At 39.0% G+C, this 18395-nt stretch overlaps 1 protein-coding gene across 1 annotated transcript in view; it reads right to left on the reverse strand.

Moving 5' to 3' along the window:
- Window positions 1-18395, reverse strand: part of cltca (clathrin, heavy chain a (Hc)) — a 34701-nt gene that overhangs the window by 15833 nt on the left and 473 nt on the right. The window contains exons 2-6 of the mRNA XM_082549024.1: window positions 6840-7047; window positions 2494-2762; window positions 2178-2339; window positions 1983-2096; window positions 1313-1486 (exon numbers count right to left, since the gene is read on the reverse strand). Of these exons, the coding sequence (XP_082405150.1) occupies window positions 1313-1486; window positions 1983-2096; window positions 2178-2339; window positions 2494-2762; window positions 6840-7047 (927 nt within the window). The remainder of the gene's footprint in view (window positions 1-1312; window positions 1487-1982; window positions 2097-2177; window positions 2340-2493; window positions 2763-6839; window positions 7048-18395) is intronic.

Here is an 18395-nt window from a genome sequence, read left to right on the forward strand (position 1 = left end):
GCTAGGAAAAAAATATCAAGTATCAAGTGATAAACCTAGTTGAGACAGATCCACCAAGAACAAATAGCAAAGCTCATTTCAGGCAGACACTACCGAGAGGATCTACACTGACAGAGAGCACCAGGATGTGCTTCCCACTCTGCATCACACGCTGATGGGACATGGGCCTTTTTCCACCCGTACTCTGTCATTTAAATTCTCCATGTTACCTCCTCCACCCCTGTCGGGTTTCTGTGCAGCAGTTCAGTGCTACACCTATAATCAATGCATGTCACTGACAGGCCAGGATACTCTCCTCATGCACTCACTGATTTTACATTCATGAGCTCAATATCTTAGCACTGTATGATAATGTAATGTTTTCCCACCTGAAATGTTTACGAGGTAATAATGATGTTTTTCTACTCCCCGACATTTCCATAAAAATATGGTTATGTTGATTTAACCGCCCCCGGTGAACATTATGCTGCTAGTCTAGTTGAGACCAATTTTCCTTTCACCTGGCTACTTGATGGAAGTATATAGCACTGGAGTAATTTATTACTCAGTATCCAATTACTAATTTTGCTGGTAACCAACCCAGTTAACCAGAATCAGTAAGTGGCGCAGACAGCGGCCTATTCTCTCTCAGATCACTGTCTCTGTGTGCTTGTGACACACACACACACACGCGCGCACACACACACGCGCACACACACACACGCGCACACACACACACACGCGCACACACACACACGCGCACACACACACACACGCACACACACACACACGCACACACACACACACACACACACACACACTGCTCTGGCAGACTGTGAGATCTGTCACAGTCTGAGATCAGCTTTCCTCTCTGCGCTCAATTATTCATGTGGTGTGTGGCCTGGCTGGATCATTATTCATCAGCTAGCTGTATCCAGTTCTCTTCTCTGGTTCTGCTTCAGAAAAGCAGTAAGACGCAACAGTCGCTGCTTTCTGTTTGTGAAACACTACACCTTGGATTATTTATAATGACTCCTGGCAAAGTGAACCTGCCTGATGACAGACAAACAAAGAGATGCTGCTGTCAGCTGATGTTTGTTGTTGCCCAGCGTCATATTTGCTGGATATTACTAGGACTAGAGATGAAACAAGATTTAAATAGTAAAATTGAACTATAAATTAAGATGTTATGATATATTATATACAGATTTTTAGGAAACTGAGTGGAAAATATACGGTTGCACGTTCCGTTTCGACATGAACAAGACAGCAACTCCAGGCATCACTTTAATTTCCATGAGCAGTTAGAATTAGCACATCGTGACATTCTTACCTGCCCCTTCCTGTTGACCCCAATGATGCCTGAGGTGGCCTCATGTGGAGCGGTGACAAAGATGGTCTCTCCACTGATGCGGTTCATGTAGATGCAGGTGCCAGTCTCCAAGTCATAGAGATGGATGTAGCCATATTTGGTAATCAGGAAAACCACATTGTGCTTTGAGCTTATCTGTCAAAAACCAATTTAGTGATGTTACATAAAGCTGTGCATTGCTATCTGAAACATCACCAAAACAGTACCTACTCAAAGTGTATTTCTGAGTTCAGTGAGAGGTCAGGGACGTCTACAGAAATCAGAGACTTGCTTTTGAAAGTGTGGGTTTCATGTGTGTAAGATACACGGATGACCAGCCATGATGAAAAATATGGGCCTACCAGCAAATAAGATGACATTTAGCAACCATAGTGGCTGATGTTTGTTGTACATCACTATTTGGTGGACAAGTGGTCTGGTGGTTAAGCACCTGGAGACAACTGTTATTGTGATTTGGCGCTCTATAAAGTTATTCTAACAGAGATTTCCTTGTCAGTAAAAGAAATTATGAACAATTAAAAAACAAAAACATCACCACACATCAGCCAAACTGGTCTTTTAAAACACTGATAAACTGCAGTTTTGCCAACCTAGTACTACCTTTCATGCTACTGATGTCACACAAACATACCTGCATGGCTACAGGGAAGTCATTCTGGGCTTCTGGAGGGAAGAAGACATCCACTGCTTTCTTAGGAAATGGCTGGTTACCAGTTGGTGGGGTTCCCACTTCAATGATGTGCAACTATGATGAGGACAAAACATTTGTAACAAAACCATACGAGAGAAATCACTTTTCACAATTATGTTTGTAAAAACCAGTCACCTTCCCTCCAGCCTGGCCTCTGACAGCAAAGCAGAACAGAGTTGACTCTTCTGCATTCCCTTCTATCTTAAACTGGGCGAAGCTGGCAGCATGGCCTTCAATGGGCTGAGAAACTTTTCTCTCAACAGAGTACAGCTGCATGGCTCCCACCACTCGATTTTGCTGAAAGAAAAAACAAACCCCCCCAGAATGAAAGATATAAACATGCATAAGGTAATTATGACCGCATATTCCTTGTGACTGACATGCTTCGACCATAGATTACGAACCTTGGCTTTGTTTTTTGTTAAACCAGAACACATGCAGAACAAACTACCTGAGCTGAGATGCCGATGAGCAGGAGCCACTTCTGCTTGGCATCAGTGCGGTAGTTGATGATCTGGCAGCCTGCCAGGCTAGAGTGCCGGTCAAAGACTTTCACGGGCTGTGAGTCACCCTCCATGCTCCAATGGTAGACGGCATTGTCAGTCACAAGTGCAACTGTGTTAAGAGAGATCCACTTCCAAAAGGTAACATCGTCGGTCATGGTGTGCGCCTTCATCTTGCTCTTCATCTCAATGTTAAAGATCTGAAGAGTTTTGGCAGCTACAAGGGGGAGAAACAGGGCAGGAACCAGGCCACAGGAGAATGTTATAGCTCACGATAAGAGCGAGTCCGTGCACACAGAGAGACGCACACAAAAACCTCCCATAGGAAAAGAAGCACACCATTTCTTTTTTAAAGAGACAAGAAATTTGAAATGTTGTTTTGATGGCACAGAGGTCATCAAGCAACAATGCCACAACTGATAAGATGAAAAACATCGAACAAGCTGCATTTTGCAATTTTTGTCATATGAAGTGTAGTGAGAGAAAAAAAAAAAGGAGAATGTGAATTAGGGCTGCTCGATTATGGCAAAAATGATAATCACGATTATTTTCACTGAAATTGAGATCACGATTATTTGACGATATTTATTTAACCCTTTAAGACCTACTATAGAACCAAGTCCACCAGAGCTTATATTATTTTTTTTACATGCTGTAGTGCCATTTGTGGGAGCATTTCAAGTTGCTATACATCAATACAACTGTTATAGCCCATATTTTAATAATATGTATGCATTAAGTCCATAGTAATTACATAAATTGCAAAAAAGTGCAATAAACTACAAAAAAAATTGAAAATCGCTTTTGTTTTGTTTACATATATTTCTACTTGGAGAAATTTAAGAGGTTTATCCCTCAAAACTTTAAATACAATAAAGTTGCAAAAAATAGTTTACAACAACAGGAAATTTATTTTGAGTGTCTTCATAGTTTTATTTTGGAGATACAGCAATTTTTATATACTGCAGGAAAAACAAAAAACAATCCTATGATGCAAATTTGCAAAGAAAACAGCAGGTGCATCATTTCACTGTGGGAAGTGTTACGAACAGCTGATAGGAACGGCAAAGCGTGTTTCTGGAATATTATGTTTTTGTTCCTGCAAGCGCTTTTTATGCAATTTTTGCAAAGCTATATGTGGAACGAAACCGTGACCGAGGACAAGCTGATGGCATCAGATGTAAGTACAACTCCTCCGGTTTCATATGCAAAACAAATTATTGCGCTAGCTTACACGGTTCAGGTTCTACAGGGATTTAACAGTAGTTACGCAAAACGGAGCGTGCTGCTCTGACCGGCTTTAAAGGGTTAACAATGACTTTTAAAAAATAATATAAAATAGTGTGCAACACCACTGAAGTTTTTTTTTTTTTTTTAAACTCTCTTTTCAACCAACGGCAGTCACTCTCCAAATAACTTCTGCTTAGCTTTCCGAGCTTCCCTCGGGTCCTCTTAATCAGCGGTCTCCAACCTTTTTTGCGCCACGGACGGTTTATGCCCGACAATATTTTCACGGACCGGCCTTTAAGGTGTCTCGGATAAATGAGGGAGGGGCTAATAATCGGCTCAGTCATTTTTAATGATCGTTGAAAGCCCAGATCGTAATCGTGATTAAAATTCGATTAATTGAGCAGCCCTAATGTGAATTTATTTCCAGAATACAAAAGGTGCGATAGGCTCGACGTGAACTTAAGTGCATACAAATTCATAATTTAAACCAAATGGTGCATCAATGTAGGAAGCCAATAAAAACACTTCTGCTTACTGCCACTGACTGCATGAAGAATTATCAACATGAATACAATTATTGAGAAAGGTCATTTTCCACGTGTGACAAAATTAATGAAGGATTAGAGGTGCCGACTGTCACCGAATGGTTCGATACATGCCTACCTCTTTCTTAGTACAAGTCATTCTAGATTAGAGGACACAGACTAGTGAGTACGGTGTTGTGAATATTAAATAGTGTGCTAAAAATAATAAATATTTGGAATGTTTCAAACATATTTGAAACAATTAGAAGAAAGTTCACTCACCTGCATTTTCTGTATTATTAGTTGGGGTTAATTTGAGAAGCTAAAGCTTTACTAAGAAGCAGTGTGACTTCTTCACTTTTTACCTTGTGTCAGAAAAGCGAAGACCAATGCATCAGCCAAACCGTGAAGATTATTTTGCCATTACTAAGCCAAAGTACAATAAGCAGATTGGTAAATGGACCACTTGCAGCAGTAGCAGCCAAATTTCAAAGAGCATGCAATATTTGAAATTCAATCATGATTAGCGTCTGGCGGTGTGTGTGTACGTGTGTGTTTTGTGGTCAACCTTAGGTTACATGGAGGAGTTAACGCTCAAACTGTGTCACAAGACGAGGTCAACTAAGCATCTTCACTATGGGACTGAACAAGAAAGAGCTACACTGGCCTTACACTGCAAAAATACAAGGCAACAGTTTGCATCTGCTGCGCTCTATATACTGTTGTGCTTCCTGTTCCTGTACATATATAGCTCCTGTTTGCTGTGATAAGGTGCTTTTTTTAAGCATTTTTATGAACTGCCTTAAAAAACGGACACCAGTTCCCTCAATAAATAAATCACTGATACCGTGTGTTTTTTTCCACACATGAATAGTGGGCAATGTGGAGGGACTCATGTTGACACATTGTCCACAGGTGCACCATCACACATGCAACACAACAGGAGAAAATCTGAGTCATACATGTTATCCCTACTGGAAATTCACTTGATTTAGACAAGACTATTGGCTGGACCTGAGTGAGCAAGAGGCAGGACCCAAAACACCCACATGCTCATTGTGCAATCACCAAACAAGTACCTGTTTCATGATATGGGCGCAGGCAGCTGTCTAAGCTTAGTGAGTGAGACACTCACATTCTTACAAGCATCTCCATCAGGCATGAACCTGAACAAAACCAGGGCTGCAGCATGTGTGTGAAATGACCAAGTCGTGACATAATATCACTGAGAACACAGGGACAAAGCTTTGCCCCCCCCAAAAAAACCAAAATTGCTTTGCTCACAAAATCTTTAAAAAGGTGCATAAGTAAGCTCATGGACTAAACACGTGAGGATACTCAAGGTTTCTGAGCTCTTGGATAAGCTACCACAGTAAACTTATGAGTATAATTTTATCATTTCCACACCCTGACAAGCAAGCCTTACAGATTACTCTTCATTCTATGTTGTGACCCAATTCAATCCTCATCAGGCACTACACGTGACAGAGTAATGTCCCATTAGGACCATGTGAAGTAAAGTCAGTGCTGATGACAGGTGGCATTAGACTTCTCGCACAGATTACAAGATAAATTCCTGTGCTCTCTGGTCTTGTAACAAACTGTAATATTTAGTTCTTATTACAGCGAACAATTAATAAAAATTATTAAGCATAGCTTTGAGACAAATGAAGAAAGTTAATTACAACATAACACAGATGGAAGAGGACATGAATTTCAAACGGAAACCAAGAAATGCAAATTAAAATGAAATCATTTTACCCACAGTATTATCACACTTGCAACAGGTTCTAAATCACTTGTACATAAAACAAAAATGATGAAATGCCAGCAAGCCGTAAAACTGTGAAAGCTAAATCCTGTTTACAGAATATTGGCTGAATTTCAAGAATGCACTAAAACTTGGTTAAACATGTGTGTAAAGAATACTTAAACCTAGCCCATTAGTGCTGAGGCTCTAAGAGCAAACAAACTCTACAGTAGTCTCTATGCTTCAAATGGATATTCAGCTTATAAATGTTGCTTTAAACAGGATTTTACTTCCACAATGAAGTAGTTAAATTTCAACTCACCGTCTGCAAACACATAAGAAAGCAGTAAAGGAAAAAAAAATAAGAGAAGACAAAAACAAAAACAACAAAAAAGTCAAAGCAATCATGGATGCTGGACAAAAAGAATAAAAAATATCCCATTCTGAGTATTTACAGGACAAATGTTTTGAGGAAGAAAAAAAACAAAAACATACATGTTGGCCATTAAAAACTAATCCACAATGGAAAACTAAAGTAGCTGGATGTGTATGGACATAAATAAGTGAAAATAATTCATAATATTCTTAAAATTTTAAATGGATAACATGTTGCTATATAGAAGAAAAACATGTCCTAATGAAATGCTGTAAGTCCCTTACAAGTGGTTAGTTAACGTTTGTGTTAAACCCTGATATTTAACACACAGGATTTAACACATTTCCCTCTCTCTGTGGTAATGCACTGCACTCAGAGACATGCAGCCTTTGAAATGTAAATAGACTGCCATACCTTTAAGTGCAATGACCTTGCTGGCTGGATTCATGATGGCGCTGTCAGCTGAGATGGGCCTGCGGATAGGTGTGTTGGGGTCGGCCAAGTCGATGATCACCACCTGAGTCTGCTCACCCACCTTCTCACGCACACAGATGAACTTATCAGACTCCATGGTTAGGGTGCTGAAGCCTATGTTGGCCGGATTGATCCCTAAGTTTTGGAGCTAAAAGAAACAAGGGGAAAAAAGCAGAACCATGTGAGCCTGAACAGAACTGGGCAGCAAAAGGTTCGTTAGGTAAATATGAAGATCATCTTGGGAAACAATACGTCACATTGTTCCTGTCACAATTTCAACCTAAGCCTTTGACAAATCTATAGTCAAATTAATGCCAGGAGTTGACCAAACAACAGGGTCCACTAAGAATGTTGGGACTTTAAACTCAGCTACTGTGCACTACCACAGAGAGCGGATGAGTTTGCCATACTGGAGCTAGGCAGCAGTTCTTTGGACACATGTAGTTTTGTACTGGATGTAACAGTTATTGCCTGGCCTGGGTGGAGAGCTAATGCACAGCCAAGTTCTCAAAGTATGGGCCAAAGAGGAAACTGCAACATCATTACATAACACTCAAGTGTCTCTTTAGTCTGACTAACAGGAACTATTCACAGTCTGACATCTCAGAAATTATTATGTTTCACAGGAGCTGGTTTGCCAACACAATATATACCAATATCAGTGCATGAAGAGGATTCTGTCACGTCATATAGACAACCACTGGTGCTTTATTTTGTCCAAGTTTTACCTAAATTAACACCAATTTGAATCCCTGAGGGAAACTCAAGTACATTAGAGCATGCCTTAGCTTTAGCTTCAATTACTTGTAGGTGTTCCATGAAGAGAGAGACAGGACACGTGAAAAAATTAACCTGCATAAAAATAAAGCCTCAGGCTGTGTGTGAAACAATTTGCCGCATGTAACACCAGCAAGTTCTGCAGATCTGCTTACTGACAAAGGCTGGAAACAGGGTATCCTGCCTGCCTTACACAAACCCTGACACAGCAGTGCTTGCTGAGGACAGTCAGAGGAGCAATGGGCAAAGCCAGCTCTGAGCAAGAGTATCAAGAAGAAGCAGTTTTCATTGCTTAACTATACGAATAATACTCAACATGAAAAATAAGAAAAAGGCAATTATCAACCACATGCAGCCAACACTGGTATAACGTAAATTTAAAGGAAATGAAACTACAAAAACCATCCCATGCACCATGTTTTGCTGTTGCAACTTCCTCCAATTTTTGGCTGTCAATGAGTAATATACCACAGTTGTACAACTGCTGAATAATCACAACTATTTAGAACATGGTTTTGTGTTTAAACCCAAGACCGTTACCGTGTATATACATTTTTATTTATGGCCAAGTATTTGCATCTTTGATCAGACATAACTGCTATATCATGCGCAGCAATCATTTACAAAAAATAAACATATATCCTATTGCAGTAATGTGAATAAAGCTGGTAATGGTTGTATAATGCTTTGCTTTCAGGAAAAATGGCCTCAGAAATGTTACAATGCTTTCTCATTTTATTCAAAATAAATCCGTGGGTGCAAATGACATAAATATCTTTTGTCTTTTCAGTAGACAGCTGTTACTATACTTATAATGACGCTTAATAAATCTTAATCTGTGTGTTAAAGGTGCACAATCTATTACTGCCTGCTTAAATTAACCAGCCATAAAATTTTACACATTCACTTGTAGTCCTGAAATGTTTTATGTTGGAGGAGGGGGGGGGGGGGTTAAAGCATATTGGATCACTCCCATCTTTGTTGGCAAATGTTCATTTTTAAGAGTCTTGAGATAAAAATGTGACCCCCTTCTAAAAATTTTGCCTAGTTCAATTCTAATCAGCAAACACACTCACAGTTCTGAAAACTGCTCAACGAAAGAGACCTTTTATCAATGACAGGACACACCCTCTCCACAACCCTGCCCCAACCACACAGTGTGTAACCTGGTTCCCTCTCAATGACAGTGCAAACAACTGTACAGAACAAGTCTTACTACAAGCTATGAGGAAAGAACTGAAAACTGATCTGAACATTTTTTTTGAACAGTGGAGAGGTGACATCATACAGTAACGTCACTGCAGCTTCCATGCCTCTTATCGTTGCCATTGTCCAGTATGGAAGCCTTGTTTACTAAGACAACATTTATTCAAACACCGGACAAAGGGAAACGGCCTATGTGGAGAATCCTTCTGACCCTGAACACATCAGCTTTCACTAATATCTAGCAACAGTTTGTTTCATGAAAACACAGCAAGAGATACTACATAGCTTAAATTAATTTAAATAGATGGTCAGCATAACCAAGCACTCTCTATTCAGTTATGGCAACATCCCATGCAGCTGCTGTGTGAATGAACTACTAGTTTGCCTTCAAATGAGTGCACTTTAATTCAAACAGATGTATTTCTACATTTTAAAACACAAGAAGAAGCTATTATTACACAATATTTCTAAACAGATTTATGCGTTTCGCTTCCCTCTCATCTATTCTTGGATCAGCAGGAAGCCCTTTCATTCACACATGAAAAGCATTTCTAAAACAGGAAAGACCAGCATGGCCTTATCACAATGAATGCTACCCCTCTTGCACGGAATAAAGAAAAGCAAACGCAGACTGATTGACCACACCACAGTTTGAGAGACTGTTTTGCTATGGAAACCTTAGAGTAAAACACTACTGTGGGTTAACACTGCTGCAACATCACTGAGCAGGAATTTGGCTGAAAGCAGGTCAGCCCAAAGGAGCTACAAACAATGTGGAAAATCATTTAACCATTCAGTCTAGCACTGCTCTGCATAGCTGTTAACACATCAACCAACCAACTAGAGCCACACAATTATGTCCAAAGTGACGTTGTTCAATAGTAAAGTCATTATTATTCATTTGTTGAATTCTCTGCACTCTGATGTAAACAGAACATTGCTTTGTATAAATCTTTGTACTGAAACTTAGCAAAATTAAATAACAGACCACTGATTTCACATTTACACTGTGCTGCACTGACACACTGCACAAGCTCATTTTTACTGATATCCAAGTTGACAATTTGAACGATTCACATAAAACGTTGTTTTTCTTGGTCTTTACGCATTAACTATACCGCAGACTGTCGTGTGTTTTCAGGGTAAAGGTTAGTTAGATTAGTTCTGTTGCTCTGCAAACAGACAGTACTCTTTGAATAGGATATGCCAATATGATGAGCATGCATTTTAAATATTGTATGATCATGTTCTTTTAATTCTGATATGCCAAAATCATAATCGAAATTAAAAATTTGTTTGTGCTGCCCTCCACAGTTGATCAATGATAGGATAACAAAGGAAGAGCCTCCGAGAGACTTGCATGAAGCAAGAGTGAAAATCAAACTAATCTGTATTTAGAAAGTGTGGACAAAGAGAATAAGGAATGCATACAACTACGAAGGGTAGGCAAAGCACCTGGTAAAACACTTTTTTAATGAAGAAGAAGACGGAAAAAATAAACACATTTAAGAAAGATAATTACAGAATCGATCACCTAGAGCACGTAAATGCTGATGTAGCAGAGACTACCATATTTTTCACACTATAAGGCACACTTAAAATCCTTTAATTTTCTCAAAAATCGGCAGAGCGCCTTATAATCTGGTGCGCCTTATCTATGAATTCTGGCTGTGTTTACTGACCTCGAACGAAATTCCGTCTCCACCGTTGCTCGACGCTGCGTGTATAGAGCAGGTAGTGCAACAATAGAAAAGTAGTTGCGGGACGGCACTGTGTAGCGTTTGTCTAGGGTGTTGATCATTTTCCTAAATCCCTCGTTTTGCACAGTGTTGATGGGAGCCATATCTTTGGTCAGGTGATAAGTGAAAGCCTCCGTAATTTCTTTGTGCCTGCGGGAGTTCGACGGGTAAAGGGAAGCGCTGTATAAGGTTCCCGTTATTGATGTTTGGGTGGTTGACCGGGACGGATTTTCTCCTGTCACTTTCTCGTCATCCCTGACGTGCTCTCCGTTGTTTTTCCCTGCTAATTTTAGCATCACACGGCACAGCTTCTGTATCACGTGGTATAAGGCTCCGCCCTTGTCATTTGTTGAGCAGGAAGAGTGAGCGCTTGTTTTCATGCAGATTACATGAAAACAATGTAATGTAGCAATCTGGCTGCTATCACTACCAACATGAATGAAGACAGAAAAGTACACAATAGTGATGTTTGTAGGGTTACTGAAGTAGGGCTAGATGGTATATAATGCTGTGCTAGTGATCGCTAGTGACACAGCTATGTTAGCATAACAAAGCATAACACAGTGAACCTGAACGCTAACTTTTTTCCACTTGATAAAAGTTCCCGATGTTTTTTTGACAAATGCAATCGCATGGAAAATTGCTGTAAACGGACCAAACTTCTGTAGGGGAGAACAACTGAGATAATCCAGCCACAATATGAGGTTAGTCATTAATGTAAGATAAGATAACCTTTATTAGTCCCACACGTGGGAAATTTGTTTTGTTACAGCAAAAAGTGGACAGTGCAAAGTTACATAGCAAAAATTAGAAAGACACTGGAACAACATATACTGGTGCGCCTTATCTATGAAAACCGACCCGTTTGTCGACAGTGCGCCTTATAATCCGAAAAATACGGTAGTTCAGCAAGCACTTGCAATGGCAGCAACAAAATGCCAGCAAGAGACATTGTGAATTATGATTACACTATTACCATTATTCATCTCTTTACAAACCATTAGCTCAAGCCCAGCCTTATTTTATTCAATGACAGATTATAATGTTCTAGTTATTTTTTTCCACGATCAATCATTTTTTCCTTTACTGACCAAAACTGCTATGCTATATAAGCTAAGGAAGATACCTGGCCATGTGCCCTGTAGTGGTGCAACGGATCACGGTTGATCCGTAATCCGAACCGATCCCACACCACGGTTCGGCACGCATGTGATCCGAAGATTCAAAAAAGAAGAAAAAAAAAAATATGTGTATGGTGGCGTGGTGGGTCTGTCAAGCAATAGTTATGGTCAGCGCTAGCGAAGTGGAGTGAGTGGAGGAGCAGAGGAGTTTGCAGTATTTAAGCAGCCCTTTGCTGCCCAATCCGACCGGGCTAAAGCTATTACAAAAGCTATTGGGGTGTTTAGCTGCAGACGGGAGGCCGTATTCCTTTGTGCAAAACAAGGGGTTTAAACTATGATGAACGTGCTCGAGCCACGCTATGATATCTCGTTGCGTGTCCACTTTAGTGGCAAGATCATTCCAAGCATGTATGATCAGAAAAAGATTTAAGTTATGGCTGAAATGTCCCAGGCATATTCTGTTGCCCTAACTACTACAAATGGGTGGACCTCCGGGACAACGGAAAGCTACGTGACCGTGACAGCTCATATCACAGCAGAGTGCGATATAATGAGCGGTATGTATTATTGTAGGGTCTACCTTACAATATAAAGCGCCTTGAGGCGACTGTTGTTGTGATTTGGTGCTTTATAAATAAAATTGAATTGAATTGAGTGGTAGATACAAAGCCCTATATTGTACCATAATTTGTTTTTTAATAATTGCATGGAATGAGTCTAGAGTTGAATGTTTTTAACAGGCAAAAAAATACTTCAATAAGTAAATAAGTAAATGTTCAATTTTTGTCTTTTTTCGCTGATCCGAAAATTGAGCAGATGCAGATTGCATTTTTATCTACTGGGGAAAAAAAGCACATTAGCCAAGGTTTACAGACACTCATGACCTCGATTTATGTCATAAATAGACTGACTCCAATACCTTCAATGTGAGGTTGCAACAGGAACTGAGATCACAGTACAGGAAATTATCAGTTTTAATCACAGTGACAACAACTGAACTTCAGAGAAGGACAGATAACTCAAGTTTAAGCAAATCATATCCTGGGAATGAGAACTAACTAGATAAAAATATAATTAACACCCCATATGATGGTACTTATTCACTTAGTCCCTTGGAGAGGGAGAGGCCATTCTGGCCAAAAGTTGGAAACACTATATAATCTTAATAATGTTTCAGTTTCTTTCATCCATTTTTGGATATGCTGTCACTACTCTGCGTAACAAAAATATTTAACAGGCTTAAAAATATTTTGAAAATCTTTACATTTTTCTTTACCACAAGAAGCCCCAAACCCTGTTTGCAACCAATGCAATAATATATCGAGCATGTACTGTTCCAAAATAGGTCAAATTTTAAGCAACTCCTCTATAAACAAATATATAACCCTAGTAAGAATGGAGTTTAACCGACTCCAAGAAAGTCAAGTCAAACACATTTAGTAAAGGCCCAACAACTGAGCACATGGCTGCTGCATAATCTTACAATGACAATAAATCCACAGAAAGATTTGAACTATTCTCCAACAACCTGTCAGCCCTGTCAGTAGAGTTAACCTGTATGCTCTTCCCTTAAAGGAAAGCAGCATCTTGTTCAGCAGAAAATAAACTTTGCACATGTAAAGTTCAAGGCAGGGTAGGGAAGGATGTGCTATGTGCTGAGGCTAGCAGGACTTGTTTGCAATACTCCACAACAGGAAGCCAGGGAGTCATTGTCTACCAGGACTGAAACAACAGGCCTGCCGAATCCTGCCTTCTCTGCTATCATGGGCCACTGGAGGGGGACATGGGATCATGGGTGAGGCATAAAAAGTGCTGCCTTTACAATTATAGTATTAGAAAGGAAAAAAGATGGAAGGGGTTCTGAACATCATCTGTCTCCAGTTCAGGTCATTTCTTGCTGAGGTGGTTGTGAGACTACAGTTTCCTTCTTTCCCTAAATGAGAGCTTTATCTTACATTTAGAGGCTGCTGCAGAATGTCAAGTGTTCAGCAAATCTGTATCCTTGCCAGCCTGTCACGAGGTATCAGGTGGTCATTTACTAGCACAGGTCAAAGTGTGACATGCAAACCTTTGTAAAAAGCATGAAACAACCTGCCCCTCCTCAACAGGCAAACAGAAGGGATGTACAAGTATTTGCTTTGAACTAAATCAATTTGCTATTAAATACTATTGTGAGTGCATTTAACTTTAGATACAAAGCGTCAGGTTTTCAGGGAACTAAACCCTTTCGCAGACTACAAACACCTAATTTAAAGCTAACCACAACACTTATTTGAAAGATCACCACTAATAATCACATCCTCTTCTTTCTTGCACCCTGCGTAAATTTGTATATTTAACTCAAGGTCTTCCTATGTAGGGCAAAATTTATCTAAATGACAATTTTTTGTGAATATCAAACTCTTTCAAAGGAAAAGAAGCTAGTACAACTGTAAAAGACAGCCTAGTCCAGTAATATAATGACACTGAGCTATAATTAGTATTCTAATTAGACTAGTACAAGTAAGAGAAACTTTTTGAAATTTTCACTATATTGTGGGCCTGCTGTCATGCATTTGTTACTAAAAGCCCAATTACGGAAATGTATACATTTTCTGTCATAGTGTATTTTAATGCAGTGTTTTCAGTATATACCAAAAGACAATAGAAAAAGCTCGAGTACAATTCAAAATCTTAACCAAGGGAGATAAATGAAGACATCTTTTGCAAATGTAACAAATTACTGTGTACATCAAGACAAAAAAATCTGTGTACACCAAAAGTAGATAAGAGTAACATGCAATTATGGACTTGTGCATGTGAAATATTGTATTTACTCAACACACAATCTATGGTTTTCCCTACATATCATCAGATTATCTTTGGGCACTGGATAGGAAGCCTGCCTTGTCAAACCCTGCTTACTAAATGCAAAATGGAAGTCTTCATCAACAGAGAATGATACCATGTTGCCATTACGCAAACTGGAGCCATTTTTGAAGATTACAGATTACACTCCCATGCTTACTTTGAGACTGGTTTCTGTCAGAACAATAACACCACTAAAACCTAAATGACAATTATCTCTTTTTCTGAATGGCAAACTGAAGGTTATACCACGTGAGGGAAAGATGTGACACTGTCACTTATGCTATCATGTCTGTTTGACTGGAGTCAACACTACACTATATAAATGGATGATATATAAAAATGCAAGATGTGCAAGTAGACCGGATGACACACAGATGGATAGTGTGAGGGAGACCAAGGGAGGGAGGAAACTGCAAAGACTGAGACTACCAAGTTTAACATGTATTGCTAGCTCAGTGCCTCAGCTCTCCAATTCAGATCCAGTAAAATCGACATGATTAATGCAACAATCCTATTTCGACATGTTTTACATCTATAAAAGTTCAGATTCAAAAGTATAGAACCAAATTAATGTGGTTTCAAGTATAATTTTTAGTTACTGATTAATCTAAAGCTTTTATTCAAGCTTTGTGCCGACTAATTGATTAACCAGCATACCTTTAAATATCCATTTAAGCACAACATCAGCAAACATCCAGTTTGTTCGTGACATTTATGTCAGTTTGGTCAGAATATGAATAATGAGCAAAATAATTAAGCTATCACCCAACACTGGTGACACCCAGCAGCCTTGAAGGGTGATCCAAAATCACTTTTAGGCTTTAAAAAAAAAAAAAAAAAAAAAAAAAAAAAAACCTTGAACATGGCATTGAAAACAATATCCCTGCATACATCATGATGCAAAACTGTGTGAGTGATTGAAATTGGGTTTGACTTTGACTTAACACTAAAGCAAATCTTAAAGTCTGTCTGTATTTGAACTCGCTTGGTTGAGAATTCACGGGTGAAAAACAAAAGCATAAACCATGACCTGACATCAGGACGGTCTCACCGTGGACATTTGAGTCTAAAGTATAAATAAAGCAGTAGAGCTAGATGTGAAGGAGCTATAATGGTCCATAACTGAGATATGCATATTTGCACAAAGAATGTTTTATGATACATCCAATTTTTCAGCCTAAGACATTAAACAAACAAAAAAGAGATACCTGAGGTAATTTCAAGTCTGTCTAACAGGCTCCGAATCCATTGTTAATCACAGCTAAGCACACAGTGGTGTAGACTCAAACAGTGCCTATACGGTGATTTACTACTAACTAGTACCCAAAAGAAATGCAACAATATAAGCTGAACACTGGTAGGCAGCTTTGTGGACTTAGATTAGCCTATTGGAAAATGAGATGTGATGATGATTCATATGTTATGCAACGATAGAGAAGCTGAATTTTTTTTAACATTCTTGTATTCATGGCACAATTTATATTTTATTTATCCATAAAATAAAAGTATAAATGGTTTTGGCACTGGCTAGTGATCACAATAGTACTAATTATAAAATATCACCATTGGGCCACAATCTTATATTGGATGGATTCCTGCCAACTAGCTTAAGAAATAAAACACGGCTAGCAGCACTATGTAAATATTTCTGCTCCACATGAACAAAGCAAAAAGAACATCAACCATAAGGTGAAACGACAGATTTGCATCCAGGCACTGACAGTTACTCATTTGATCAAATGAGTTCAGCTTCATCTGGTTTTTCAGTAATTGGACTAAGAAAGATATAAGATGTTTCTCACAGATAATCCAAGCTTAAACACACTCATAATAGTGGTAACCATTAGCTGGTATAATTAGAAAAAAAAGATTACTTCATGAGTATAATTAAACGGACAGCTAAAGAGTTTGACCAAGTCAAAAGTGAAAGAAATTCTTGCAGTGATTCTACCATGCATTTGTTCAGAAACTCCATATGCATCATGAATGAAACCGCATATGCAGGTCATGCATTAGTGATATGTGCTGAAGATCTCTTTGTGTTTGTCACATAACATAACCTGGTGAGTCTGAGAATTACAGTACAGTACATTAATTAAAAGCTATAGCGTCAGTTTTTAAAGATGGACCAAAGAACAAGCACAAAAAATACATTCACCTTGCAGCTGACTGTGAAATTTGTGATTTCAATGAATTAAATGGTCATCACATTTGAAAGCGAAAGATGCACTGTTAGGGGATGACAGCGCTTTTTCCCCTCACTAAAGATAAAATACTAGTTAAGTCACAATGCAATTTGCCAATTTTGTATTGCTCTGTTTGCTTCTACAACCAAAAGGACTTAATAAGCATGTCAAAAATCATTCAATAATAATTTCATTGTAACTCTAGGCACAAAAGGTCTTTGCATAGCTTTGTGAAGCTCAGCCTCCATACAACCCCATGTGATAGGCCTACATATTAACTCATCAATGTCTGTGACATGAATTAACTTCTTTATGAATTAAGAATGTAGTAACAGGGAATGCTGCGCTGTACTGAAAATGTTAATCATCTTTGGTTTAACAGATTTATCAGACACAAATTACAGTCTGGCCAACCCATAGCATTTACCTGCTATGAACAAGAACAGCGGTACCATACTACTACACTGCTAATCTCTTAAGACATGCAATTAGGATCAGAGTCTGAACAGCAAGAAAAAGTAACATCAGGAACCTGGTGTTCAAATATCCACTCAGCTAACCTGTGACTGAGCCAATGAACATAACGCCTGACCCCCTTTTTACAACTCAGTTCTACTGATCAAAGCTTAAAATGTCTTTCTTGACACCAAATTATTAGTCTCATGTGACACCCAAAGCCTTTAGTCATTGGATAACAGAGATAATTGTTTAATAAAGACCAAATACAGACTTGGGTGGATCAGAGTTCCCATTTGAAGCTTGATTTAGACACGAAAAGTCTATGTTTTATTCATTACATCTTGAAAGTCAGGAACACTTTAGACTGACCCATAGGCTTCCTGTTTCCTCCACCTGCCCTGAAAGCAGTTTTATTGGCATTATAGTAAAGGTGTGGCCATTTAAAGCATGAAGTACGTACAATCCAGGTAATACGTGGGGGTGCACAAAAAGGAAGAACTTACAAATAGCATAAAAATCTTTAATAGCAGCTCCGTTGCGATAAAGGTGTGCCTCGGAGATAAAAGAGTACTGAATAGAAAAGGAGGCTCCGTGAATTCTTGAGTCACAGTTAACTTTGGCAAAGTCATTCAGCACGGGCGCTGGATTGCTATCTAACATACCACATGATCATTTGTACAACCAGCCAACGTGATATCCCCTTAAGGTCAAATAATCACTTTCAAATTAACACGACGGTACATATAATCAGGGCGCAGACAAATAAGGCGGGTGTAGAAGTTTTAATATTTTTTTTGCGCCGTATGGTGATTTGAAGAAATCGATTGAGCGGTGTCGCAACAGGCGACAATAAGGATAACTATTTCATTTCTGAAGCAGACGATTACAAGGCACTGATAGTGACGATTAATACCAACGACAGCAATAGCCACTCCGAGAAAATGAACACTTTTGCTGTGAATGGGGCAAATACTTATGAGAAATGGTAAACACATATTTCCGTTCATCACTACGGCCTATTAGCATTATTTATAAGCTGTATTTCTGTACTTCAGACTTAAAGAAGCGAACGAGGGTGGGTAAGCAAAGTGTTAGCAAGAATGCTTGATGCTACTAGCCAAGACAAACGTCATCCACCCTGTCAAGCTAGTTAGCGTA

Source organism: Aulonocara stuartgranti (genome assembly GCF_965226115.1).
Source record: "Aulonocara stuartgranti genome assembly, chromosome: 10".
NCBI lineage: Eukaryota > Metazoa > Chordata > Actinopteri > Cichliformes > Cichlidae > Aulonocara > Aulonocara stuartgranti.